General features: G+C 48.8%; 2 protein-coding genes across 5 annotated transcripts in view; one reads left to right on the top strand and one right to left on the bottom strand.

The window, feature by feature from the left end:
* The window catches only part of rasgrp4 (RAS guanyl releasing protein 4), a 175,744-nt gene extending 163,574 nt beyond the window's left edge, over positions 1-12,170 (top strand). For 3 of the 4 annotated variants that reach the window (XM_087984075.1, XM_087984074.1, XM_043680982.2), the window contains 2 exons: positions 6,456-6,760; positions 7,605-12,170. In XM_087984075.1, the coding sequence (XP_087840201.1) occupies positions 6,456-6,760; positions 7,605-7,796 (497 nt within the window). In that variant the 3' untranslated portion in view covers positions 7,797-12,170. The remainder of the gene's footprint in view (positions 1-6,455; positions 6,761-7,604) is intronic. The other variant, XR_015754762.1, reaches the window with a different exon arrangement.
* Positions 12,171-13,525: 1,355 nt separating this feature from the next.
* LOC122542875 (uncharacterized) overlaps positions 13,526-27,882 on the bottom strand; it is a 32,796-nt gene continuing 18,439 nt past the window's right edge. Inside the window, exons 7-8 of the mRNA XM_043680985.2 lie at positions 17,072-17,239; positions 13,526-15,349 (exon numbers count right to left, since the gene is read on the bottom strand). Of these exons, the coding sequence (XP_043536920.2) occupies positions 15,206-15,349; positions 17,072-17,239 (312 nt within the window). The 3' untranslated portion in view covers positions 13,526-15,205. The remainder of the gene's footprint in view (positions 15,350-17,071; positions 17,240-27,882) is intronic.

Here is a 27,882-nt window from a genome sequence, read left to right as displayed (position 1 = left end):
TCTCTCTCTCTGTCTCACTCTCTGTCTCTCTCCCCCCTCTCTCTCTGTCTCACTCACTCCCTGTCTCTCTCTCTCCTGTCTCTCTCTCACTCACTCTCTCTCTCCTGTCTCTCTCTGTCTCACTCTCTCTCTCTGTCTCACTCTCTGTCTGTCTGTCTCTCTCTCTCCTGTCTCTCTCTCTCACTCACTCTCTCTCTCTCTCTGTCTCACTCTCTGTCTGTCTCTCTCTCTCTCTCTCCCCTGTCTCTCTCTCTGTCTCACTCACTCCCTGTCTCTCTCTCTCCTGTCTCTCTCTCACTCACTCTCTCTCTCTCTCCTGTCTCTCTCTCTCTCTGTCTCACTCACTCCCTGTCTCTCTCTCTCTCTCTCTGTCTCTCTCTCTCACTCACTCTCTCTCTCTCCTGTCTCTCTCTCTGTCTCACTCTCTTGCTCTGCACATTAAATGTAAAAATATCAAAACCAGATGATTTTGTTTAATTTATTCATGAGACAAGGGTGTGGCTGGAAGCTCTTAAAACAAACCAGGGTTTTCTCCCCATGTCAAAGGGTCCTGAAATCACAGAGTCCCTACAGACCATTCGGCCTATACCGACCTTCCAAAAGGCATCCCACCCAGCCCCCTCCTCTCTCCCTGCATTTCCCATGGCCACTGAGCCTGCACATCCCTGAACACTATGGGCAATTTTCCATGGTCAGTCCTGACTTGCACATCTTCAGACCATGGGAGGAAACCCACACAGATACGGGGAGAATGTGCATTGCCTGAGGGTAGACTCAAACCCGTATCCCTGGCGTTGTGAGGCAGCAGCGCTAACCACTCGACCATCCCATATCATTTTTCACCTGTAGCGTTTGAAGCAGACCAGCTAATTTCAGCTCAGAAACAACATTAGATGGGGATTTTATTTACAAAAGCCAACAATCATGGTCATTACTGAGAAGAGCAGGATTTGTTTCTTGAATGAAATTTCAATTAATTTGAACCCACTGCATTAGATTAGATTACTTACAGTGGCCCTTCGGCCCAACAACTCCACACCGACCCTCCGAAGAGCAACCCACCCAGACCCATTCCCCTACATTAACCCCTTCACCTAACACTGCGGGCAATTTAGCACGGCCAATTCACCTGACCTGCACATCTTTGGACCGTGGGAGGAAACCCACGCAGAGAATGTACAACCTCCACACAGACAGTTGTCTGAGGCGGAGAATTGAACCCAGGTACTCTGGTACTGCGAGGCAGCAGTGCTGACCGCGGTGCCACCGTGCAGCCCAGGCACTGGGTCCCAGTGATATTATCACGGTACCCGCTCTCACTCACTAAATGCTAATCGTGGAGCACTCCTGCCCTCTGATGGGCCACAATAGATGTGCGAGACTGCTGGTGCCTCTGCACAACGGGAGACCCAGAGGCGATGCTTAATCTGCAGTATGGTATTTGCATTTGTGGTTATTCGGAGGAAATCGTGTGATATTAGCTCAATTTCCTTGTTACCAAATCGTTAATAAAGCAGTTCACGCAAGGCCTTGTCCCCAGTTCAACTTCCCAGCCAAAAGATTAAGACACAGAATTTACTTTGGGATATAGTTTGCATCACTTGGTTAACTCCTCAAACACGATGGACTTTTGAGGGGAAACGTGACTGCGTCATTATTGGTGTTGAAAAACTAAAAAAAAAATGATTAGATTACTTACAGTGCGGGAAACAGGCCCTTCAGCCCAAGCCAACCCTCTTGAAGAGCAACCCACCCAAACTCATTCCCCAAGAGGCAATTTAGCATGGCCAATTCACCTAACCTACACGTTTTTTTGGATATTGGGAGGAAACCGGAGCACCCAGAAACAGGGAGAATGTGCAAACTCCACACAGACAGTTGCCTGAGGCGGGAATTGAACCCAGGTCTCTGGCACCGTGAGGCAGCAGTGCTAGCCACCATGCCACCTATAAGTTCTGATAGAACATAAGCCAAAGAACCAAACAATATTTGCATTAAAAATAAAGAGGCTGATGGGCGCAGGTTTAAAAAATTGTTCAAAGCTGCAATTTTCAAAAATTCACTTGTGTGGAATGTGGGTGTCACTGGCCGGGCCCAGCATTTATTGCCCTGTCCCTAATTACCCCTTGAGAAGGTGGGGGTGAGCTACCTTCTTGAACCGCTGCAGCCCACGTACTGTGGGTTGACCCACAATGCCCCGAGGGAGGGAATTCCGAGATTTTGACTTAGCGACAGTGAGGGAACGGCGATATATTCCCAAGACGGGATGGTGAGTGGAGGGGAGCTTGCAGGAGGGTGGTGTTCCCATGTATCTGCTGCCCCTTGTCCTTCTAGATGGAAGTGGTCGCGGGTTTGGAAGGTGCTGACTGAGGATCGTTGGTGAATTTCTGCAGGGCATCTTTTTAGATTTTAGATTTTATTGTGATGTGCACTCAAGTACAGGAGTACAGGGAAAAGTGTATAATGGCTTCACACAGGGAGCCACCTAATGTACAAACAACTTAGGTGAAAGGTGGTAAAAGTTAAAAACGTTAAGCATTACCTTCAAAGAATAAGCAGAAAATAAAGCAATAAGATAATAGCCAACATTAAATTCCTTTTCAATATAAACTAGAAAAATGGTACACATTGCTGCGACTGATGTATTAAACATGAATACATGCTCTGCCTGTGTGCTCCTGTTTAAACACCTCTGATTCCTTCCTGAACAAGACTGACTGAAATTCAGGTGATGGTGTAATTTGACCCCACACTCCGAAAACATTAGTTAAAAATCACCCAACCCCAGGTTATAGCCCAACAGTGCAGCACTCCAACGCTTCCAAATGAAGCTTTCGGACTCTAACCTGGTGATTAGATTAGATTACTTACAGTGTGGAAACAGGCCCTTCGGCCCAACAAGTCCACACCGACCTGCCGAAGCGCAACCCACCCATGCCCCTACATTTACCCCTTTAACCTAACACTACGGGCAATTTAGCATGGCCAATTCACCTGAGCTGCACATCTTTGGACTGTGGGAGGAAACCGGAGCACCCGGAGGAAACCCACGCAGACACGGGGAGAACGTGCAAACTCCACACAGTCAGTCGCCTGAGGCGGGAATTGAACCCGGGTCTCTGGCGCTGTGAGGCAGCAGTGCTAACCACTGAGCCACCGTGCCGCCCACTGGTGTTGTGTGATTTTTAGATTTGTCCACCACCCCAGTCCAACACCGGCTCCTCCACATCATCCTCAAGCATTAGCAGTGGATTCTAAACCAGTCATGTGACCGCGATGTTACCACCTCCAGACGGAATGAAAACAGGACAAGGCCATTCAGCCTTCACACCTGTGCTGTCCCTTGGCTGATCTTCTACTTCCATAGCATAGGGGGAGGTGCTGATGCCAGACTGATAATCCACGGAACGCTCTGGAAACTTGAGTCTAAATCCCACCACAGCTGGTGAAATCTGCTTTACAAACATCATGAGGGGTTTGGATAGGGTGAACAGACAAGGTCTCTTTCCCCGGGGTAGCGGACTCCAAAACTAGACCGCATTGGCTTAAGGTGAGAGGGGAAAAGATTTAAAAGGGACCTGAGGGGCAATTTTTTCACCCAGAGGGTGGTGCGTGCATAGAATGAGCAGCCAGAGGAAGTGGTGGAGGCTGGTACACTTACACCATTTAAAGGCATCTGGATGGGGATATGAATAGGAAGGGATTAGAGGGATATGGGCCAAGTGCTGGAAAATGGGACTAGATTTATTTGGGAACATGGCCAGCATGGACAGGTTGGACCGAAGGGTCTCTTTCCGTGCGGTATGACTCTCCTGAACAGACAGACCATGAATTCAAGATGCAATTGAGGGAGATGGGGAGGTGATAGGGTGTTGGGAAGGGGGTGGAGGTGAGGCCTTGGTATGGTTTAGTTAGAACATCGAACATTCCAGCGCAGTACAGGCCCTTCGGCCCTCGATGTTGCACCAACCTGTGGAACCAATCTGAAGCCCATCTAACCTACACTATTCCATTCTTGTCCATATGCCTATCCAATGACCATTTAAATACACTTAAAGTTGGCGAGCCTACTACTGTTGTAGGCAGTGCATTCCTCACCTGTAATACTCTCTGAGTAAAGAAACTACCTCTGACATCTATCCTATATCTATCACCCCTCAATTTAAAGCTGTCTCCCCTTATGCTAGCCATCAGCATGTGAGGAAAAAGGCTCTTACTGTCCACCCTATCTAACCCTCTGATTATCCTTTCTGTCTCAATTAAGTCATCTCTCAACCTTTTTCTCAATAACGAAAAACAGCCTCAAGTCCCTCAGCCTTTCCTCATAACACTTTCCCTCCACACCAGGCAATATCCTAGTAAATCTCCTCTGAACCCTTTCCAAAGCTTCCACGTCCTTCCGATAATGCGGTGACCAATATTGTATGCAATATTCCAAATGCAGCCGCACCAGAGTTTTGTACAGCTGCAGCATGACCTCGTGGCTCCCAAACTCAATCCCTCTACCAATAAAAGCTAACACACTGTATGCTTTCTTAACAATTCTACCAACCTGGGTGGCAACTTTCAAGGATCTACATATCTGGACACCGAGATCTCTCTGCTCATCCACACGACCAAGAATCTTACCATTAGCCCAGTACTCTGCATTCCTGTTACTCCTTCCAAAATGAATCACCTCACACTTTTCCACATTAAACTCCATTTGCCATCTCTCAGCCCAGCTCTGCAGCTTATCTATGTCTCTCTGTAACCTACAACATCCTTCGTCACTATCCACAACCCCACCGACCTTCGTGTCATCCACAAATTTACTAACCCATCCTTCTATGCCCTCATCCAGGTCATTTATAAAAATGACAAACAGCAGTGGACCCAAACAGATCTTTGCGGTACACCACTAGGAGCTGAACTCCAGGATGAATATTTCCCATCAACCACCACCCCCAGTCTTCTTTCAGCTAGCCAATTTCTGATCCAAACCGCAATGCCATGCCTCTGTATTTTGTGCGATAGCCTACCATGGGGAACCTTATCAAACAGGAGAAAGTGAGGTCTGCAGATGCTGGAGATCAGAGCTGAAAATGTGTTGCTGGAAAAGCGCAGCAGGTCAGGCAGCATCCAGGGAACAGGAGAATCGACGTTTCGGGCATAAGCCCTTTCCTGAAGAAGGGCTTATTCCCGAAACGTCGATTCTCCTGTTCCCTGGATGCTGCCTGACCTGCTGCGCTTTTCCAGCAACACATTTTCAGCTCTCAACCTTATCAAACGCTTTACTGAAATCCATATACACCACATCAACCGCTTTACCCTCACCCACCTGTTTGGTCACCTTCTCAAAGAACTCAATAAAGTTTGTGAGTCATGACCTACCCTTCACAAAACCATGTTGACTATCCCTAATCAAACTATTGATGAAAGTATAGGAGCACAATTAGGACCCTCGGCCCATCGAGGCTGCATTGCCATTCGATATGTTTCTCAACCCCATTCTCCTGCCTCTCCCCATAACCCTCGATCCGCTTATTCATCAAGAACTTATCTGTTTTAATGACACTCAATGACTTGGCCTCCACAGCTCACTGCAGCAATGAGTTGCACAGAGTCATCACCCTCCAGCTGAAGAAATTCCTTCACATTTCAGTCCTAAAGGGTCATCCCTTCTCTCTGAGGCTGCGCCCTAGTCTCTCCTGCTGGTGAAAACATCTCCACATCCACTCTATCCAGGCCTCTCGGTAGTCTGTAAGTTTCAGTCAGGTTCCCCCTCCCCCCTCACATCCTTGAATTACAGTTCTCAACCGCTCCTCACACCTTCATCCCTGGGATCGTTTTGTAAACCTCCTCGGGACCCCCGCAAAGTCCCTTGGGTACGGGGCCCCAAAAGTGCTCACAATATTCCTGAGGGTGAGTGTTTTAAATAGACGGGCGGCACGGTGGCTCAGTGGTTAGCACTGCTGCCTCACAGCGCCAGAGACCCGGGTTCAATTCCCGTCTCAGGCGACTGACTGTCTGGAGTTTGCGCATTCTCCCTGTGTCTGCGTGAGTTTCCTCCGGGTGCTCCGGTTTCCTCCCACAGTCCAAAAATGTGCAGGTCAGGTGAATTGGCCATGCTAAATTGTCCGTAATGTTAGGTGCAGAGGTAAATGTAGGGGAATGGGTCTGGGTGGGTTGCGCTTCGGCGGGTCGGTGTGGACTTGTTGGGCCGAAGGGCCTGTTTCCACACTGTAAGTAATCTAATCTAATCTAAAAAAAAAAGACGTTAAATTCTCGAATTGTCCCTCTTGTATTCCTAATCCAGTCGGAAAGTGTCAGGAAGTATTCAGTGCCGTGATTTCGAATCAACGATTGATTCTGAGCTTGCGAGGTTAAGTTAGAAACAGGACAATGTGCTACTTACAGCAACAGCTGACAGAGTTGAATTCCTGTGTCCCCTCCCGCCCGTCTCATCCCTACAGGTAATGAAGACGATATATTCACGTACCCGCAGAATGACAGTGCCGAGCACGGTGACGATACGAAGGACCATACCATCGTCGTAATGGGTCACTTGAACCAGAAGATCTCAGTGCGAATACAGCCTGCCGTGGCCGACAAGTCGGTGCAGACCGAGCCGGACAAACCGGGCAGGGAGCAGGGCACCAGGGTGCTGGCGGACGGCCCCAAACCCCAGCAGCCTCACCCAGGCAGGAGGCAGAAGGTTGGCAGTGAGGAGATGGCAGACAGTGAACACTGGGTACAGAGACTGCAGGAGGTACAGAAGGTGAGGTGGGAGAGGGTCACTAAGGCCATGGGGGGGGGGGGGGGAGTACGATGGCAACCAGGCTGCGTCCCTCTCCCGACCATATTCCCAAACTCAACTAGTCCCACGCCTGCCTGCTCCTGGCCCATGTCCCTCCAAACCTTGTCCATTCAATCACTTACCCAAATGTCTTTTAAATGTTGTAACTAGACCCGCATTCACCATTTCTCTGGAAGCTCATTCCACAAACGCACCGCCCTCTGTGTGAAAACGTTACTGCTTAGGTCCCTTTTGAATCTTTCCCCTCTCACGCCAACCCTACCCCCTCAAGTTTGGAACACCCCCCCCTACCCCGGGTGAGAAACCTTGATGATACACCTTACCCACGTCCATAGTGAATCACTTCCAGATCTAGTTGCTACTCTGCAATCTGAGAACCCATCAGCGACCAACCCATCCCCCCTTTCCAGAGCACCAGGCCCTGGGTCTCTGGCTCACTAGCAACGGTCTCTGGGTCACTAGCCCAGGTCTCTGGCTCACTAGCCCCGGGCACTGGGTCACTAGCCCAGGTCTCTGGGTTATTAGGCCCTGGGCACTGGGTCACTAGCCCCGATCTCTGGGTTATTAGGGCCCGGTCTCTGGGTCACTAGCCCCGGTCTCTGGATCACTAGCCCCGGTCTCTGGGTCACTAGTCCCGATCTCTGCGTTATTAGGCCCCGGGCACTGGGTCACTAGCCCCGATCTCTGGGTCACTAGCCAGTTTGGAAACTGCCTCCCAGTCCCAGTCCGTGTGCGCTCTGACTTTGAGTCTACACCGCCCACCCGGCTGTCTTCTGACTCTCGATGTTTTCTGACCCCATTACAGCAAAGGAACCAGTTGGCCGTGGAGAACAGCGAGCTTCACAAGCTGAAGGCCGGGCTGGAGGCCGAGAACAGCAGCCTGCAGGATCGCCTGTGTGCCTTGCAGCAACAACTGGATGCTCTCAGGCAGCCCACGGTCACCCTCATCCTGGAACAAATGGACAACCTCCAGGTGGAGCATGACTCCAAAATCTGAACCTCCACCATTGCCCTGTCTGGGGGGGGGGGGAACATAGACGAGGGGAAGCAGCACTGTTTAAACTATAAACGTACCGACACTTTTGGTTTTACTTGGCACCTCCTTATCGTCAAAGACGGGCATTACCTCAGAGAACAGACTGAAGCGAATCCGGTGCTGCTCCGGCCTCCTTCCCCAGCCACCCCTGCTTGGCAGGCAGGCAGTCAGATGGGGAGAAACAGGCAGGCTCTCTTTCGCGCTAGGCCTCAGTGACGGCCCTGAGTACTTTCAGCTCATGCCTCAGAGGGAACGTGGTCAACCCCCAGTCCCACCTGTTCCTCCTCTCTCTCTCTCTGCTACAACAACAACCTGCCAGAATTTTACTCCAGATGGCGCCCACCCAACACCCTCCTGCTGCATCACCATAAACCAGAGACACGGCGTGTCTCTCTCTCTTTGCCATCCCACAAGCAGAACTGAGATTTCATGGAGGTCCTTTCGATGGGTGACATCCATCCTTTAGACACTCAGGACTCAAAGCTTTGACCTTGGGCCCCAGTCTCCGATGGAAATGGGCCTTGAGCCAAGATCGAACCAAACTCCGAAGTTGGGCAGGATCGCTCCCGGCTCTGACCGCCCGGTATGTCACCGGTGACTCGGTCTAGCAAGTTGGCGTTTTCCAGATGGACTGGATCCCAATCTCCCCCTCCCCCGCCACCCTCACTCCCATCCGAATGTGTCGGAGAACCAGCCGGGATTGTGTTGAATGTAGGATTGCGTTCGAGTGGCCTACTCGTGATCCGATATTTTGTTGAATCCGCCGGGTCGGGTCAGGGCGGGGGTGGGGAGCCAGGGAGCACCTCCAGGCAAAATGGCCGCTCACGGTGAGTGCCACAAGGCTGGTGGTCGTTGAGGGGACCTTGCTGTCGATTCTGAACGCCGTCCCGTGCCAGATGGATGTCTGATTTATTTATTTTTTTCTTTTTTTTCCCCCCCAGCACCCATGGTGTGTGTGTGCAGGTGTGAGACACAGTGACAGACACAGGGTGCAGGAATCTTTATTCAAATTTCCACCACCAGGAAGAAAGGAAACACCCGAGTGGCCAGTGACAAGCAGTGCCCTTCACATCAAAGGGAAATGATGTGTGATCAAACAGTGAAGGGGAGGGCAGGTGTTAAATCAAAATACAGTTGGAGGGGGAAATAATGTACTCCACTCCCTGCGGCGCCCACCTCTCCCTGAACAACTCCAGGGTGTTGGTAGACACCGCGTGCTCCTTTTGCAGAGACACCCGGGCCCTAACGTATGGACACCTGATTTACCCAAACCTTCCCGCCCCACTCCCACTTGTATTGAGGTCAGCTTCGCCTGTCTGGGATAGCCACTGCAGCTGAGGCCTTCCCGTTGCCAGGAGCAACAGGCCTGTGGTCATATCCAGCAGGAGCGAGCTGTTTGCTCCCCCTCCCGCCATTTCTAAACTTGGTCACCGAGGTCAAAAACCACTGACAGGATTCAAGTGACAGTGAAGTAACGAATACATCCACCGACTGAAACGGATTCCAACCCTCCCATCGACAGGATTTCGTCAGGTTTGGAATTAAAACGTCGGTGCTGCCTCATTAGCAAGTGAAGGGGCAGGTTTGTTCAGGAACACAAGTGAGGCTTTCGGAACCTGTGTAGAAGCACTTTGAGAAGACTTTAGCGCCGATTCTGTGCCTTGGCCCTCTCGTGCACTTACTCGTCATTGTCACCGAAACTAGGTTTACCTGAGACTTCAGGCCATTTCCCCATGATGCCTCCGTTCAGTGCTGAGGGAGTGCTTCACTACCAGAGGCACTGTTTACTGCACCCAGGGGCACAGTGAGCTGCCCACTCAACTAAAAAGAGCTCTTTGCCACATTGTCACCGCACAGTGCGGGTCGTCCAACGTTCATACCTCAACCGACCGAAACCAAACCGATTGGCCCCCGTCGGCATGTGGGATTTTGCTTTGTCCTGGTCGGCGGAGAGGGGGTGCAAGAGATCCCATCCGCATCCCGCTGAGATAACCGCCGGTCGCCATAACGGTCTCGCTCGGCCTCAAACGTAACCGCGCGCAGTTACCAGACTCGAAAGAATCGGGAGGAGTGTGCGTTTAATTTGCACCGAGTGTGAATTCTTGCCCAGCTGAGAGTTAGGCCTCGTTGAGTGACTAGGCCTCAACTGCAGCCTTACTGTTTGTATCAAGATAAAAGGGTAGTTTTGCCAACATCTTTGAACCTTTGTTTTGCCCCCGCTTATCCTTTTGGAAAGAATGGGAATTGCTGGGTATTGTATCATCTACTCAGGATCGAGGGTGGCTCAGTGGTTAGCACTGCTGCCTCACAGTCCCAGGTTCAATTCCAGCCTCGGGTGACTGTCTGTGTGGAGTTTGTGCACTCTCCGTGTCTGCGTGGGTTTCCTCCCACAGTCCAAAGATGTGCAGGCTGCGGTGCTAAATTGTCCCATAGTGTTAGGTGCATTAGTCAGAGGGAGGTGGGTCTGGGTGGGTTGCTCTTCAGAGGGTTGGCATGGCCTTGTTGGGCCGAAGAACCTGTTCCCACGCTTTGGGAATCTAATCTAAAGCTTATAGCCGTGATATCTCACTGTTGTGAGATAGAGGTGGCTCAAAGATTAAATATGATTTGCCCTCACCCAGAATGCCCTTCATAGTATCAAACAGCACAGGAATAGACCCCTCGGCCTACCCAGTCCACGTCGACCACAATCCCAAACTGAATTAGTCCCATCTGCCTGCCCCTGGCCCATATCCCTCCAAATCTTTTCAAGGACTTCTCAGAATGTCTTTTAAATGTTGTAACTGTGCCCTCATCCACCACATCCTCAGGAAGTTCATTCCAAACACGAACCACCCTCTGTGTAAAGTCAAGGGATTTGGATGTGAAAATCCAGTCTGACATTCGCAATGTAAAATGGGTCTGTCTAATAAATGCCGGCACCCACATCCCACGAGTGAATGACAAACGAATCAGCAGAATTCTCTTCCCAAGGCAGCACTGGAGGCTATGTCATTGACTATGTTCATTGCCGTGTTAGATTGACGAAAGAGTCAAGGGTTACAGGGCAAGGGTCAGATGGCAAAGTGGGGCTGAGACCGTAGCCGGCCTATCCCCGATCCAATCTAATGGCTCGGCAGGCTCAAAGGGGCCAAATGGCCTACTCCTGAGGTTTGTGAAACACTGATACACTGTGATAAGGCGCTATAGCAACACCCACTGTGGTCGCTGCTGAAAGTGGGGAGACCCCCACCCCCCCCAGCCCTACAGTGCGTCTATCCGCTCCCACCTCTGCCCACTCCCTCCTCCCCACCCCAGTCTACACCCAGTCAGACATTGCCCTAATCACCTGGTCAATATCTCTCCCCTTCCCTCTCTCCGGTGGGGATCACTCCATGCCGTCCCACCACACTCAGGGACCAACAAACAAGGAATTCCCGAAGCTATCTGGGAAAAGCGCTGAGTCACGTTGGAGAAAATCGGGAATCAGTCCGTGTGCTGAAGCCAGCTTTAAGATTGGATTAGATTAGATTCCCGACAGTGTGGCACAGGGAGATAGATTCCTGATGAGCGAGGGGGGCGAAAGATTACAAGAAGAAATGCAGAGTTGAGGTTAAAATCAGATCAGCCACAATCTTATTGAATGGGGAAGCAGGCTTGAAGGGCTGAGTGGCCTCCTCTTGACTTGGATGCTTTTAAATAGGGTTTGCCAGCTGTTTAGGCTGTGGATCGGGGAAGTACTGGCTGGTGACTGACAGGAAAGGAAAGGTTTACAGAGTATCTTTTCGGGAGAAAGATCGAGAGAGGGAGAGGGAGAGAGTTAGGGAGATTGAGGGGAAGCAGCAGCTGAACAGGTTCACAATATCCACAATAACAGACACAACAGCTGAGTTTGCACAAAGTACTCATTACGACAGGGGTAACTACGCACGTATAACACACCCTGGCTGCACCCCTCCCAACACGTTAACAAGAATTCTCTCTCCTCACCCCCAATCAGCCACACTCAGCGCACCCTCCTCTCAGATTCACACCGGCCTCGGGACGGTGCAAGGCACCCGTGTAAACGCAAGCTTTTGTTGGCTTGCCACGTCTGTTGGCGCTCCCTCCTCCCACAATTCCCAGCTCGGCTATCATATAGAAGGTTCGATTTCCAGCAAGCAAGAACAGGCCCTCTTCACTCCAAGCAGCAGTGGCACGGGTACGCAAAAGTGCTGGGACTTAGCCTCGCCTGTCGTTGATGTAAATGTGTACATAATGTATTTAAATATTGATGTGCGAGGGGGAGGGGGAAGTTGCTGTGAAATCCCAAACGCTGTTGACACGTTCCCAATAAATTCTTAACAAGAAAACACCGCTCAATCGTCTGCTGTCAGAGATTGGAGACCGAGAAAGCTGGGCAGAGGCCGGTCCAAATCCGATAAGACTCAGGAGAATGAACGAGTGTGTGTGTACGCGTGTGCGAGAGTATGTGTGTGTACACATTTACATGTGAGCTCTTGGATTTAACCATGGGGCATGAGATGTGGATTCAATTATTGCTGATACAGACGGTCAACGAGTTTCGAGAAGGTTTGTAGCTCTTGTTGAGGTTCTGGATGCAAGTTAGCTCGCTAAGCTGGAAGGTTAGTTTTCAGGTGTTTCACCCGTGTACTTGGTAACATCATCAGAGAGCCTCAGGTGAAGTGTTGGTTTTTTGACAGAGGGTCAAAAAAAAACAATAAAAAGCAGGAGTACTCAGGAATGAAGGTGCTGGAGACTGGTCCAAAGGAATTCTAGTCAAGGCAGACCATCGCGTGCAATTCTGGTCTCCCTCCTAACGGAAAGACGTTGTGAAACTTGAAAGGGTCCAGAAAAGATTTAGAAGGATGTTGCCAGGGTTGGAGGGTTTGAGCTATAGGGAGAGGCTGAATAGGCGAGGGCTGTTTTCCCTGGAGCGGCGGAGGCTGAGGGGGGGACCTTATAGAGGTTTACAAAATTATGAGGGGCATGGATGGGGTAAATAGACAAAGTCTCTTCTCTGCGGTGGGGGAGTCCAGAACTAGAGGGCATAGGTTTAGGGTGAGAGGGGAAAGATATAAAAGAGACCTAAGGGGCAACTTTTTCACGCAGAGGGTGGTACGTGTATGGAATGAGCTGCCAGAGGATATGGTGGAGGCTGGTACAATTGCAACATTTAAGAGGCATCTGGATGGGTATATGAATAGGAAGGGTTTGGAGGGATATGGGCCGGGTGCTGGCAGGTGGGACTAGATTGGGTTGGGATATGTGGTCGGCATGGACGGGTTGGACCGAAGGGTCTGTTTCCGTTCTGTACATCTCTATGACTCTAAGACCAGTACGTCTCAGTACATTAGCTTTTGCTTTTTTTAAAAATCTCTTACCGCCACCAGTAAAATTAGACCAGCTTTTAATTCCAAATTATTGTTGAATTCAAATGGCATCACATGCCTGTCCTCGAAAGACAGTGGATACAGGATCTTTAAAACATTTTGAAGACAGAGGGAGATAGATTCCTGATGAGCGAGGGGGTGAGAGGTGACCCGGGGATACGTCGAGTTGAGGTTAAAATCAGATCAGCCCTGATCTTATTGAACGGTGGGGGGGGGGGTAGAGCAGGTTCGAGGGGCCAAATGGCCTACTATAGTCCTTGTGTGTAAACCCACATGAAAAGAGTCTCTCAGGAAAGAAACAAATCTTACGGACACAGCGAGGGAACAACTTGGTTTTATATTTGTTTTTAAAAAGAAAGATGTCCCGGCATCCAAAATCAGAAGCAGGCCAGCTCGCGGGGAGCAAATGAAAACACACAGAAAGCAAATATTAATTCAAAATTCTTACAGAAACTTTGCAAATGGTGCCCTCTGCAATAAGGTGCCAGTAACTGCACCAGCTGAGCTGAAACCATGGCCCTGGGTAGCAGGACATTCACTGGCACCTGGGCACACAGTTACCCAAGAGGGCAACACGCCTTCTTTCTCTGGGCGTGACCAGACCCCATTCTCCCCCTGCACCAATTCCCTTCCTTGTCAAAGACAAAGTGGATATAAGAACAAAACGTCAGGACCCATAGGTCACTTCCAAAACATGTTGGCAAGATAAAAAGCAATAAATCACTCGGTAATCCAAAATTTGACAAAAACAAAGTCAGCGCCTTTTCCCCACATGTTATAAATTGTTATTCCTCTTTGCGATTTGACATTCTTGCAGTTGTATCCTGATGAGTGCAACAGGAAACGCTTCCACATTTTTTTTCCCAGCAATGTTGAAGATTTAAACAAAATTATTTTTCCCGAGAATACGGAGAGAGGAGGGTCTGTGACAAAGGCTAACAGTTATTTCAGAAAGGTGCTGAACAAACAAACAGCCCTGGGTAAAATCTCTGCTCTCTGTCCAAATTGGCATCGAAACGGGTGGCCCTAGTAGTGTGACCAGGTGACAGAGTATTTCCGAGCTCTCTATACGCCACATTTCGAAGCACTTGTTGGTCACTTGTATTTGAGAAGGGTTTGAGATTTCTCTCTCACACAGTGAGCCAAGCGCAAAGATGGTTTAACAATACAGAATGGATTCACACAGCTCTTCCCTCAACCTCCCACTATCAGAGGGTCTCAAATGCCCAGCACATATTTAATTGCTCAATCATTACGGTGGCTTAATCTGAAATTATACCAACCTTCCTTCATCAGTCCAGAACACACACATTCACAGACATGTTTTCTCTCACATACTCATTCTCACACACAGACTTGCGCACTCTCTCACACAGACTCTTTCTCATGCACACAAGTACTGACACAAAAGCACACTGACACAAACACACACACACAAACACAAGCAGACTCTCTCTCTCTCACACACACGTACAAGTACATATACAAATATACACACACGCTCACACATACAAACACACACACTCTCACACATACACACACATACACGTACAAACAGACTCTCTCTCACAGATACAAACACACACACGCACTCTCACACATACACACACACACGTACAAACAGACTCTCACACATACACACACACACGCACTCTCACACATACACACACACACGCACTCTCACACATACACACACACACGCACTCTCACACATACACACACACACACGTACAAACAGACTCTCACAGATACAAACACACACACACAAACACACACACACACACACACACAGGCTCTCTCTCACAGATACAAACACACACGCACTCTCACACATACAAACATGCACGCACACACTCTCATTCTCTCTCACCCCAGTCCAAGGAGCTCCAGGTCCTAACTCTACATAGCCACTTCAGTATTTTCACACCCAGGCCCCGGGGGGAAGTGACTCCTCCATCGATCTTCAGAGGGTGAAGAGGATCGGCTCCCGGTTTAGCTTCATTTCTGCTTCCGCCCTTTGCCCCTCCATTTCTGTTTGCGCCCACCAGCGCTGCCACCTCTCCGACGGTCCTCCCAAGTCGGCATGGGTGCCTCAATCTCACCGGGTCTCCCTCCCCGATCCGGCACAGGCCCCATCAGAACCTGAGCAACCAAAGACACGTGCTCAGGAACGGTATCAATGCCCAAACCCCACCCCCGGGGTTGAATAAATGCGACCCCAGTTACTAGGCGCCTTGCCAGCCTTGTCCTGCTCCTGGTCATTTGTCAGTATTTCACCTTCCTCTACTGGTACTGCCTCCTCCACCTCCCTGCTGGTATCCACCTCTAAGATTATAAGAAATAAGAGCCGAGGTAAGCCATTCAGCCCATTGACCTGTGCTGGAACTAAATGAGATACTGACTGATCTGTTCATCCTCAATTCAGAGCACAACAGGATCTGGACCAGATGGGCCAATGGGCTGAGAAGTGGCAGATGGAGTTTAATTCGGATAAATGTGTGGTGCTGCATTCTGGAAAAGCAAATTTTATCAGGACTTATACACTTAATGGTAAGGTCCTAGTGAGTGTTGCTGAATAAAGAGACCTTGGAGTGCAGGTTCATAGCCCCTTGAAAGTGGAGTCGCAGGTAGATAGGATAGTGAAGGCGGCGTTTGGTATGCTTTCCTTTATAGGTCAGAGTATTGAGTACAGGAGTTGGGAGGTCATGTTGCGGCTGTACAGGACATTGGTTAGGCCACTGTTGGAATATTGCATGCAATTCTGATCTTCCTATCGGAAAGATGTTGTGAAACTTGAAAGGGTTCAGAAAAGATTTACGAGGATGTTGCCAGGGTTGGAGGGTTTGAGCTACAGGGAGAGGCTGAACAGGCTGGGGCTGTTTTCCCTGGAGCATAGGAGGCTGAGGGGTGACCTTATAGAGGTTTACAAAATCATGAGGGGCATGGATAGAATGAATAGGCAAAGTCTTTTCCCTGGAAGGGGGAGTCCAGAACTAGAGGGCACAGGTTTAGGGTAAGAGGGGAAAGATTTGAAAGAGATCGGAGGGGCAACTTTTTCACACAGAGGGTGGTACGTGTATGGAATGAGCTGCCAGAGGAAGTGGTGGAGGCTGGTACAACTGCAACATTTAAAAGGCATCTGGATGGGTATATGAATAGGAAGGGTTTGGAGGGATATGGGCCAAGTGCTGGCAAATGGGACTAAGTTAATTTAGGATATCTAGTCAGCATGGACAAGTTGGACCGAAGGGTCTGTTTCCGTGCTATAGATCTCTATAACTCCACTTTCCAGCCTTTTCTCTAGACTCCCCATCCGATTTAAAATCTCTCTCTGTCTCTCTCTAAGCCTTGAATATTTACTTCACAACCCAGCCTCAACAGTCCTGCCAGGTAAATAATGCTCCTCTTCCCTCTCCCCCCATTCCCTGTTGATCACCACCTCTCCCCCCATTCCTTGCTGGTATCCACCTCCCCCCATATTCCCTGCTGGTATTCCCCCCCATATTCCCTGCTGGTATCCACCTCCCTCCATATTCCCTGCTGGTATTCCCCCCATATTCCCTGCTGGTATCCACCTCCCTCCATATTCCCTGCTGGTATTCCCCCCATATTCCCTGCTGGTATCCACCTCCCCCTATATTCCCTGCTGGTATTCCCCCCATATTCCCTGCTGGTATCCACCTCCCCCTATATTCCTTGCTGGTATCCACCTCCCCCTATATTCCTTGCTGGTATCCATCTCCCCCCATATTCCCTGTTGGTATCCACTTCCCCCCATATTCCCTGCTGGTGTCCACTTCCCCCCATATTCCCTGCTGGTATTGACCCCCATTCCCTGCTGGTATCCTGCCCCCCACCAATTACCTTGTTGACGGGGCAGGCCGTTCTCTCCCGGCTGCTTTTGCTGGTGGTCTTGGTGATGACAGACAGGTCCTCGCGAGCAGACAGCAAGTGGGCCAGAGTTATACTGCTCCTGGCGCTCAGGGCCTCTCTCAGAGGCTGGTACAGCTGCCGCATCACAGCTCCGTGTTGCTGAAACACAGGGGAGAAAGGAGATAAACACCCTTCAGCTGGAAACAACCGGAGACAGAAGGACAAGGAGGAACATGGCGGAGGCTGCCATGACAACGAGGCCTGTCCCACTCCCTCGACAGGACATGGTGACATCCTGCCTGCTCACCGTTCATTCGGAAACAGCACGTGCTCTGTTCATGGACAGTTTCATTGGAAGGTCCACCACCCGATCGTTAGATCAAAAATAAATCGCCCCCCGCCACCAACCCCGCAAACCCGGTCTTTCCAGCTCCCCCACACCTACTGACCCCAAACTCAGTGTCCCACCTGGGCCTGGTCTCCCCAAAACGCCGTCGCAGCCAATCACGTCCTTGTGAAGCGCCCTCTCAGTCACAAGGTGGGAAGCGCGGCAAGTGACATGCACAGCAAGATCCCACAACCAGCCATCCCCTTAACTAGGAGATTGGCTGCTTTAGAGATGTCGCTGATCGGTCACGTGTCTTGTCACATCCACTGCTATGACTGCACCCCTCCACCCCACAATCTTTATCTAAACTCCAACCACCAGCAGCCCCCCCCAACCCCTACTCAAAGGGCACATGGGAGCTTGGCCTTTAACCCCATCTGACTGGGGCAGCAGGGTCTGGAGTTCATGTCACTCGGGGGGGGATGCAACTTGAACCCACAACCTTCAGTTCCAGAGGTGAGGGTACTACCTCATGGAGCCACCAAGGTCTGCATTCCCCAATCATAGAATCCAGACAGTGTGGAAGCAGGCCATTCAGCCTACTGAGTTCGCACTGCCCTTCCGAAGAGTATCACACCCAGATTCACCTCCCTACCCGATCCCTGTAACCCTGCATTCCTCATGGCTAACCCACCTAACCTACACATCCCTGGACACTATGGAGCAACGTAGCATGGCCAATCCACACTAACCTACACATCTTTGGATTATGGGAGGAAATCGGAGCACCCGGGAGGAAACCCACGCAGACACGGGGAGAACGTGGAGCTTGCACATCAAATCAAACGCAGGTCCCTGGTGCTGTGAGGCAGCAGCGCTAACCACTGAGCCACCGTGCTCAATTGCCCCTTAGTGTCTCGGGATGTGTAAGGTGGGTTAGCCATGGAAAATGAAGGGTGGGTCTGGGTATTCGGTGTGGACTCAATGGGCAGAATGGCCTGCATCCACACTGTAGGGATTCTATAATTCTATGTGACAATCTTAACAAGTACCACTGGCTAAAAGGGGGAAAAATATTCTCAAATTCCTGAGGGGTCCGGACAGGGCGGATGTAGATGTGGAGTGGACATCTCCACTTGTGCGAGACAGTCCAGAACCAGGGGTCACTGTTTAAAAATCAGGGCACGCTCATTCAAACATTGACAAGGCAAACTTTTGTTTCCCCCTTGAGAAGATGGGAAGTCTTCGGCACTCTCTCTCCCTGTTAAGTGGAACACTTTCTGCACTCTCTCTCTCGCTCTCCATTAAACGGAACACTTTCTGCACTCTCTGTCTCCATTAAGTGGAATACTCTGTGCACTCGCTCTCCGTTAAATGGAATACTTTCTGCACACTCTCTCTCTCTCACCATTAAATGGAACACTTTCTGCACTCTCTCTCTCCCTCGCCGTTAAGTGGAACACTTTCTGCACTCTCTCTCTCTCTCTCTCTCCATTAAGTGGAACACTTTCTGCACTCTCTCTCTCCATTAAGTGGAACACTTTCTGCACTCTCTCTCTCTCTCTCTCTCTCTCCATTAAGTGGAACACTTTCTGCACTCTCTCTCTCCATTAAGTGGAACACTTTCTGCACTCTCTCTCTCCGTTAAGTGGAACACTTTCTGCACTCTCTCTCTCTCTCTCTCTCTCTCCATTAAGTGGAACACTTTCTGCACTCTCTCTCTCCGTTAAGTGGAACACTTTCTGCACTCTCTCTCTCCGTTAAGTGGAACACTTTCTGCACTCTCTCTCTCCGTTAAGTGGAACACTTTCTGCACTCTCTCTCTCCGTTAAATGGAATACTTTCTGCACACTCTCTCTCTCTGTTAAATGGAACACTTTCTGCACTCTCTCTCTCTCTCACCATTAAATGGAACACTTTCTGCACTCTCTCTCTCCCTCGCCGTTAAGTGGAACACTTTCTGCACTCTCTCTCTCTCTCTCTCTCTCTCTCTCCATTAAGTGGAACACTTTCTGCACTCTCTCTCTCTCTCTCCGTTAAGTGGAACACTTTCTGCAATCTCTCCCTCCATGAAGTGGAACACTTTCTGCACTCTCTCTCTCTCTCTCTCCGTTAAATGGAACACTTTCTGCACTCTCTCTCTCTCCGTTAAGTGGAACACTTTCTGCACTCTCTCTCTCTGTTAAGTGGAACACTTTCTGCACTCTCTCTCTCCGTTAAATGGAATACTTTCTGCTCTCTCTCTCTCTCTCTCTCTCTCTCTCTCTCCGTTAAGTGGAACACTTTCTGCACTCTCTCTCTCCGTTAAGTGGAACACTTTCTGCAATCTCTCCCTCCATTAAGTGGAACACTTTCTGCACTCTCTCTCTCTCTCTCCGTTAAGTGGAACACTTTCTGCACTCTCTCTCTCGCCGTTAAGTGGAACACTTTCTGCACTCTCTCTCTCTCTCCGTTAAGTGGAACACTATCTGCACTCTCTCTCTCCGTTAAATGGAATACTTTCTGCACTCTCTCTCTCCGTTAAATGGAATACTTTCTGCACTCCCTCTCTCTCTCGCCGTTAAGTGGAACACTTTCTGCACTCTCTCTCTCTCTCTCCGTTAAGTGGAACACTTTCTGCACTCTCTCTCTATGTTAAGTGGAACACTTTCTGCACTCTCTCTCTCCGTTAAGTGGAACACTTTCTGCACTCTCTCTCTCTGTTAAGTGGAACACTTTCTGCACTCTCTCTCTCTGTTAAGTGGAACACTTTCTGCACTCTCTCTCTCCGTTAAGTGGAACACTTTCTGCACTCTCTCTCTCCGTTAAGTGGAACACTTTCTGCAATCTCTCCCTCCATTAAGTGGAACACTTTCTGCACTCTCTCTCTCTCTCTCCGTTAAGTGGAACACTTTCTGCACTCTCTCTCTCGCCGTTAAGTGGAACACTTTCTGCACTCTCTCTCTCTCTCCGTTAAGTGGAACACTATCTGCACTCTCTCTCTCCGTTAAATGGAATACTTTCTGCACTCTCTCTCTCCGTTAAATGGAATACTTTCTGCACTCCCTCTCTCTCTCGCCGTTAAGTGGAACACTTTCTGCACTCTCTCTCTCTCTCTCCGTTAAGTGGAACACTTTCTGCACTCTCTCTCTATGTTAAGTGGAACACTTTCTGCACTCTCTCTCTCCGTTAAGTGGAACACTTTCTGCACTCTCTCTCTCTGTTAAGTGGAACACTTTCTGCACTCTCTCTCTCCGTTAAGTGGAACACTTTCTGCACTCTCTCTCTCCGTTAAGTGGAACACTTTCTGCACTCTCTCTCTCTCTCCGTTAAGTGGAACACTTTCTGCACTCTCTCTCTCTGTTAAGTGGAACACTTTCTGCACTCTCTCTCTGTTAAGTGGAACACTTTCTGCAATCTCTCCCTCCATTAAGTGGAACACTTTCTGCACTCTCTCTCTCTCTCTCCGTTAAGTGGAACACTTTCTGCACTCTCTCTCTCGCCGTTAAGTGGAACACTTTCTGCACTCTCTCTCTCTCTCCGTTAAGTGGAACACTATCTGCACTCTCTCTCTCCGTTAAATGGAATACTTTCTGCACTCTCTCTCTCCGTTAAATGGAATACTTTCTGCACTCCCTCTCTCTCTCGCCGTTAAGTGGAACACTTTCTGCACTCTCTCTCTCTCTCTCCGTTAAGTGGAACACTTTCTGCACTCTCTCTCTATGTTAAGTGGAACACTTTCTGCACTCTCTCTCTCCGTTAAGTGGAACACTTTCTGCACTCTCTCTCTCTGTTAAGTGGAACACTTTCTGCACTCTCTCTCTCCGTTAAGTGGAAAACTTTCTGCACTCTCTCTCTCCGTTAAGTGGAACACTTTCTGCACTCTCTCTCTCTCTCCGTTAAGTGGGACACTTTCTGCACTCTCTCTCTCTGTTAAGTGGAACACTTTCTGCACTCTCTCTCTGTTAAGTGGAACACTTTCTGCACTCTCTCTCTCCGTTAAATGGAATACTTTCTGCACTCTCTCTCTCCGTTAAATGGAATACTTTCTGCACTCTCTCTCTCTCTCTCTCTCTCTCTCTCTCTCTCTCTCGCCATTAAGTGGAACACTTTCTGCACTCTCTCTCCGTTAAGTGGAACACTTTCTGCACTCTCTCTCTCCGTTAAATGGAATACTTTCTGCACTCTCTCTCTCCGTTAAGTGGAACACTTTCTGCACTCTCTCTCTCTCTCTCTCTCTGTTAATTGGAACACTTTCTGCACTCTCTCTCTCTCCATTAAGTGGAACACTTTCTGCACTCTCTCTCTCTCTCCGTTAAGTGGAATACTTTCTGCACTCACTCTCTCCGTTAAGTGGAACACTTTCTGCTCTCTCTCTCTCTATCTCCATTAAGTGGAATACTTTCTGCACTCTCTCTCTCTCTTAAGTGGAACACTTTCTGCACTCTCTCTCTCTCTCTCTCCGTTAAATGGAACACTTTCTGCACTCACTCTCTCCGTTAAGTGGAACACTTTCTGCTCTCTCTCTCTCCCCGTTAAGTGAAACACTTTCTGCTCTCGCTCTCTCTATCTCCATTAAGTGGAATACGTTCTGCACTCTCTCTCTCTCTCTCCGTTAAGTGGAACACTTTCTGCACTCTCTCTCCCCGTTAAGTGAAACACTTTCTGCTCTCTCTCTCTCTCACCGTTAAATGGAATACTTTCTGCACTCTCTCTCTCCGTTAAGTGGAACACTTTATGCACTCTCTCTCTCTCCGTTAAGTGGAACACTTTCTGCACTCTCTCTCTCTCTCGCCGTAAAGTGGAACACTTTCTGCACTCTCTCTCTCTCTCTCTCCGTTAAGTGGAACACTATCTGCACTCTCTCTCTCTGTTAAGTGGAACACTTTCTGCACTCTCTCTCTCCGTTAAATGGAATACTTTCTGCACTCTCTCTCTCTCTCCGTTAAGTGGAACACTTTCTGCACTCTCTCTCTCTCCGTTAAATGGAACACTTTCTGCACTCTCTCTCTCTCTCGCCGTTAAGTGGAACACTTTCTGCACTCTCTCCCTATGTTAAGTGGAACACTTTCTGCACTCTCTCTCTCCGTTAAGTGGAACACTTTCTGCACTCTCTCTCTCTCTCCGTTAAGTGGGACACTTTCTGCACTCTCTCTCTCTGTTAAGTGGAACACTTTCTGCACTCTCTCTCTCTGTTAAGTGGAACACTTTCTGCACTCTCTCTCTCCGTTAAATGGAATACTTTCTGCACTCTCTCTCTCTCTCTCTCGTCGTTAAGTGGAACACTTTCTGCACTCTCTCTCCGTTAAGTGGAACACTTTCTGCACTCTCTCTCTCCGTTAAATGGAATACTTTCTGCACTCTCTCTCTCCGTTAAGTGGAACACTTTCTGCACTCTCTCTCTCTCTCCGTTAAGTGGAATACTTTCTGCACTCACTCTCTCCGTTAAGTGGAACACTTTGTGCACTCTCTCTCCCCGTTAAGTGAAACACTTTCTGCTCTCTCTCTCTCTATCTCCATTAAGTGGAATACTTTCTGCACTCTCTCTCTCTCTCCGTTAAGTGGAACACTTTCTGCACTCTCTCTCTCTCTCTCTCTCTCTCTCTCCGTTAAATGGAACACTTTCTGCACTCTCTCTCTCTGTTAAGTGGAACACTTTCTGCACTCTCTCTCTCCCCGTTAAGTGAAACACTTTCTGCTCTCGCTCTCTCTATCTCCATTAAGTTGAATACGTTCTGCACTCTCTCTCTCTCTCTCTCCATTAAGTGGAACACTTTCTGCACTCTCTCTCTCTCTCCGTTAAGTGGAACACTTTCTGCAATCTCTCCCTCCATGAAGTGGAACACTTTCTGCACTCTCTCTCTCTCTCTCTCTCTCTCCGTTAAATTGAACACTTTCTGCACTCTCTCTCTCTCCGTTAAGTGGAACACTTTCTGCACTCTCTCTCTCTGTTAAGTGGAACACTTTCTGCACTCTCTCTCTCCGTTAAATGGAATACTTTCTGCTCTCTCTCACTCTCTCTCTCTCTCTCTCCGTTAAGTGGAACACTTTCTGCACTCTCTCTCTCCGTTAAGTGGAACACTTTCTGCACTCTCTCTCTCTCTCTCCGTTAAGTGGAACACTTTCTGCACTCTCTCTCTCGCCGTTAAGTGGAACACTATCTGCACTCTCTCTCTCCGTTAAATGGAATACTTTCTGCACTCTCTCTCTCCGTTAAATGGAATACTTTCTGCACTCCCTCTCTCTCTCGCCGTTAAGTGGAACACTTTCTGCACTCTCTCTCTCTCTCTCCGTTAAGTGGAACACTTTCTGCACTCTCTCTCTATGTTTAGTGGAACACTTTCTGCACTCTCTCTCTCCGTTAAGTGGAACACTTTCTGCACTCTCTCTCTCTGTTAAGTGGAACACTTTCTGCACTCTCTCTCTCCGTTAAGTGGAACACTTTCTGCACTCTCTCTCTCCGTTAAGTGGAACACTTTCTGCAATCTCTCCCTCCATTAAGTGGAACACTTTCTGCACTCTCTCTCTCTCTCTCCGTTAAGTGGAACACTTTCTGCACTCTCTCTCTCGCCGTTAAGTGGAACACTTTCTGCACTCTCTCTCTCTCTCCGTTAAGTGGAACACTATCTGCACTCTCTCTCTCCGTTAAATGGAATACTTTCTGCACTCTCTCTCTCCGTTAAATGGAATACTTTCTGCACTCCCTCTCTCTCTCGCCGTTAAGTGGAACACTTTCTGCACTCTCTCTCTCTCTCTCCGTTAAGTGGAACACTTTCTGCACTCTCTCTCTATGTTAAGTGGAACACTTTCTGCACTCTCTCTCTCCGTTAAGTGGAACACTTTCTGCACTCTCTCTCTCTGTTAAGTGGAACACTTTCTGCACTCTCTCTCTCCGTTAAGTGGAACACTTTCTGCACTCTCTCTCTCCGTTAAGTGGAACACTTTCTGCACTCTCTCTCTCTCTCCGTTAAGTGGGACACTTTCTGCACTCTCTCTCTCTGTTAAGTGGAACACTTTCTGCACTCTCTCTCTGTTAAGTGGAACACTTTCTGCACTCTCTCTCTCCGTTAAATGGAATACTTTCTGCACTCTCTCTCTCCGTTAAATGGAATACTTTCTGCACTCTCTCTCTCTCTCTCTCTCTCGCCATTAAGTGGAACACTTTCTGCACTCTCTCTCCGTTAAGTGGAACACTTTCTGCACTCTCTCTCTCCGTTAAATGGAATACTTTCTGCACTCTCTCTCTCCGTTAAGTGGAACACTTTCTGCACTCTCTCTCTCTCTCTCTCTGTTAATTGGAACACTTTCTGCACTCTCTCTCTCTCCATTAAGTGGAACACTTTCTGCACTCTCTCTCTCTCTCCGTTAAGTGGAATACTTTCTGCACTCACTCTCTCCGTTAAGTGGAACACTTTCTGCTCTCTCTCTCTCTATCTCCATTAAGTGGAATACTTTCTGCACTCTCTCTCTCTCTCTGTTAAGTGGAACACTTTCTGCACTCTCTCTCTCTCTCTCTCCGTTAAATGGAACACTTTCTGCACTCACTCTCTCCGTTAAGTGGAACACTTTCTGCTCTCTCTCTCTCTATCTCCATTAAGTGGAATACTTTCTGCACTCTCTCTCTCTCTCCGTTAAATGGAACACTTTCTGCACTCTCTCGCCGTTAAGTGGAACACTTTCTGCACTCTCTCTCTCCCCGTTAAGTGAAACACTTTCTGCTCTCGCTCTCTCTATCTCCATTAAGTGGAATACGTTCAGCACTCTCTCTCTCTCTCCGTTAAGTGGAACACTTTCTGCACTCTCTCTCCCCGTTAAGTGAAACACTTTCTGCTCTCTCTCTCTCTCACCGTTAAATGGAATACTTTCTGCACTCTCTCTCTCCGTTAAGTGGAACACTTTCTGCACTCTCTCTCTCTCCGTTAAGTGGAACACTTTCTGCACTCTCTCTCTCTCTCTCGCCGTAAAGTGGAACACTTTCTGCACTCTCTCTCTCTCTCTCTCCGTTAAGTGGAACACTATCTGCACTCTCTCTCTCTGTTAAGTGGAACACTTTCTGCACTCTCTCTCTCCGTTAAATGGAATACTTTCTGCACTCTCTCTCTCTCTCCGTTAAGTGGAACACTTTCTGCACTCCCTCTCTCTCTCTCTCGCCGTTAAGTGGAACACTTTCTGCACTCTCTCTCTCTCTCCGTTAAGTGGAACACTTTCTGCACTCTCTCCCTATGTTAAGTGGAACACTTTCTGCACTCTCTCTCTCCGTTAAGTGGAACACTTTCTGCACTCTCTCTCTCTCTCCGTTAAGTGGGACACTTTCTGCACTCTCTCTCTCTGTTAAGTGGAACACTTTCTGCACTCTCTCTCTCTGTTAAGTGGAACACTTTCTGCACTCTCTCTCTCTGTTAAGTGGAACACTTTCTGCACTCTCTCTCTCCGTTAAATGGAATACTTTCTGCACTCTCTCTCTCTCTCTCTCGCCGTTAAGTGGAACACTTTCTGCACTCTCTCTCCGTTAAGTGGAACACTTTCTGCACTCTCTCTCTCCGTTAAATGGAATACTTTCTGCACTCTCTCTCTCCGTTAAGTGGAACACTTTCTGCACTCTCTCTCTCTCTCCGTTAAGTGGAATACTTTCTGCACTCACTCTCTCCGTTAAGTGGAACACTTTGTGCACTCTCTCTCTCTGTTAAGTGGAATACTTTCTGCACTCTCTCTCCCCGTTAAGTGAAACACTTTCTGCTCTCTCTCTCTCTATCTCCATTAAGTGGAATACTTTCTGCACTCTCTCTCTCTCTCCGTTAAGTGGAACACTTTCTGCACTCTCTCTCTCTCTCTCTCTCTCTCTCCGTTAAATGGAACACTTTCTGCACTCTCTCTCTCTCTCGACGTTAAGTGGAACACTTTCTGCACTCTCTCTCTCCCCGTTAAGTGAAACACTTTCTGCTCTCGCTCTCTCTATCTCCATTAAGTGGAATACGTTCTGCACTCTCTCTCTCTCTCTCTCCGTTAAGTGGAACACTTTCTGCACTCTCTCTCCCTGTTAAGTGGAACACTTTCTGCACTCTCTCTCCCCGTTAAGTGAAACACTTTCTGCTCTCTCTCTCTCTATCTCTATCTCCGTTAAGTGGAATACTTTCTGCACTCTCTCTCTCTCCATTAAGTGGAACACTTTCTGCACTCTCTCTCTCTCTCTCTCTCTGTTAAGTGTAACACTTTCTGCACTCTCTCTCTCTCTGTTAAGTGGAACACTTTCTGCTCTCTCTCTCCGTTAAGTGGAACACTTTCTGCACTCTCTCTCTCTCTGTTAAGTGTAACACTTTCTGCACTCTCTCTCTCTCTCTGTTAAGTGGAACACTTTCTGCTCTCTCTCCGTTAAGTGGAACACTTTCTGCACTCTCTCTCTCTCTCTCTGTTAAGTGGAACACTTTCTGCACTCTCTCTCTCTGTTAAGTGGAACACTTTCTGCTCTCTCTCTCCGTTAAGTGGAACACTTTCTGCACTCTCTCTCTCTCTCTCTGTTAAGTGTAACACTTTCTGCACTCTCTCTCTCTGTTAAGTGGAACACTTTCTGCACTCTCTCTCCGTTAAGTTGGACACTTTCTGCACTCTCTCTCCGGTAAGTGGAACACTTTCTGCACTCTCTCTCTCTCCGTTAAGTGGAACACTTTCTGCACTCTCTCTCTCTCCGTTAAGTGGAACACTTTCTGCACTCTCTCTCTCTCCGTTAAATGGAACACTTTCTGCACTCTCTCTCTCTCTCGCCGTTAAGTGGAACACTTTCTGCACTCTCTCCCTATGTTAAGTGGAACACTTTCTGCACTCTCTCTCTCCGTTAAGTGGAACACTTTCTGCACTCTCTCTCTCTCTCCGTTAAGTGGGACACTTTCTGCACTCTCTCTCTCTGTTAAGTGGAACACTTTCTGCACTCTCTCTCTCTGTTAAGTGGAACACTTTCTGCACTCTCTCTCTCCGTTAAATGGAATACTTTCTGCACTCTCTCTCTCTCTCTCTCGTCGTTAAGTGGAACACTTTCTGCACTCTCTCTCCGTTAAGTGGAACACTTTCTGCACTCTCTCTCTCCGTTAAATGGAATACTTTCTGCACTCTCTCTATCCGTTAAGTGGAACACTTTCTGCACTCTCTCTCTCTCTCCGTTAAGTGGAATACTTTCTGCACTCACTCTCTCCGTTAAGTGGAACACTTTGTGCACTCTCTCTCTCCGTTAAGTGGAACACTTTCTGCACTCTCTCTCCCCGTTAAGTGAAACACTTTCTGCTCTCTCTCTCTCTATCTCCATTAAGTGGAATACTTTCTGCACTCTCTCTCTCTCTCTCCGTTAAGTGGAACACTTTCTGCACTCTCTCTCTCTCTCTCTCTCTCTCCGTTAAATGGAACACTTTCTGCACTCTCTCTCTCTCTCGCCGTTAAGTGGAACACTTTCTGCACTCTCTCTCTCCCCGTTAAGTGAAACACTTTCTGCTCTCGCTCTCTCTATCTC

Source organism: Chiloscyllium plagiosum, unplaced genomic scaffold (assembly GCF_037043375.1).
Source record: "Chiloscyllium plagiosum isolate Xiang-an unplaced genomic scaffold, Cpla_swu_hap1 HiC_scaffold_47, whole genome shotgun sequence".
NCBI lineage: Eukaryota > Metazoa > Chordata > Chondrichthyes > Orectolobiformes > Hemiscylliidae > Chiloscyllium > Chiloscyllium plagiosum.
The sequence above is the reverse complement of the archived record's forward strand: the minus strand, read 5'-3'. Positions and strand labels throughout refer to the sequence as shown.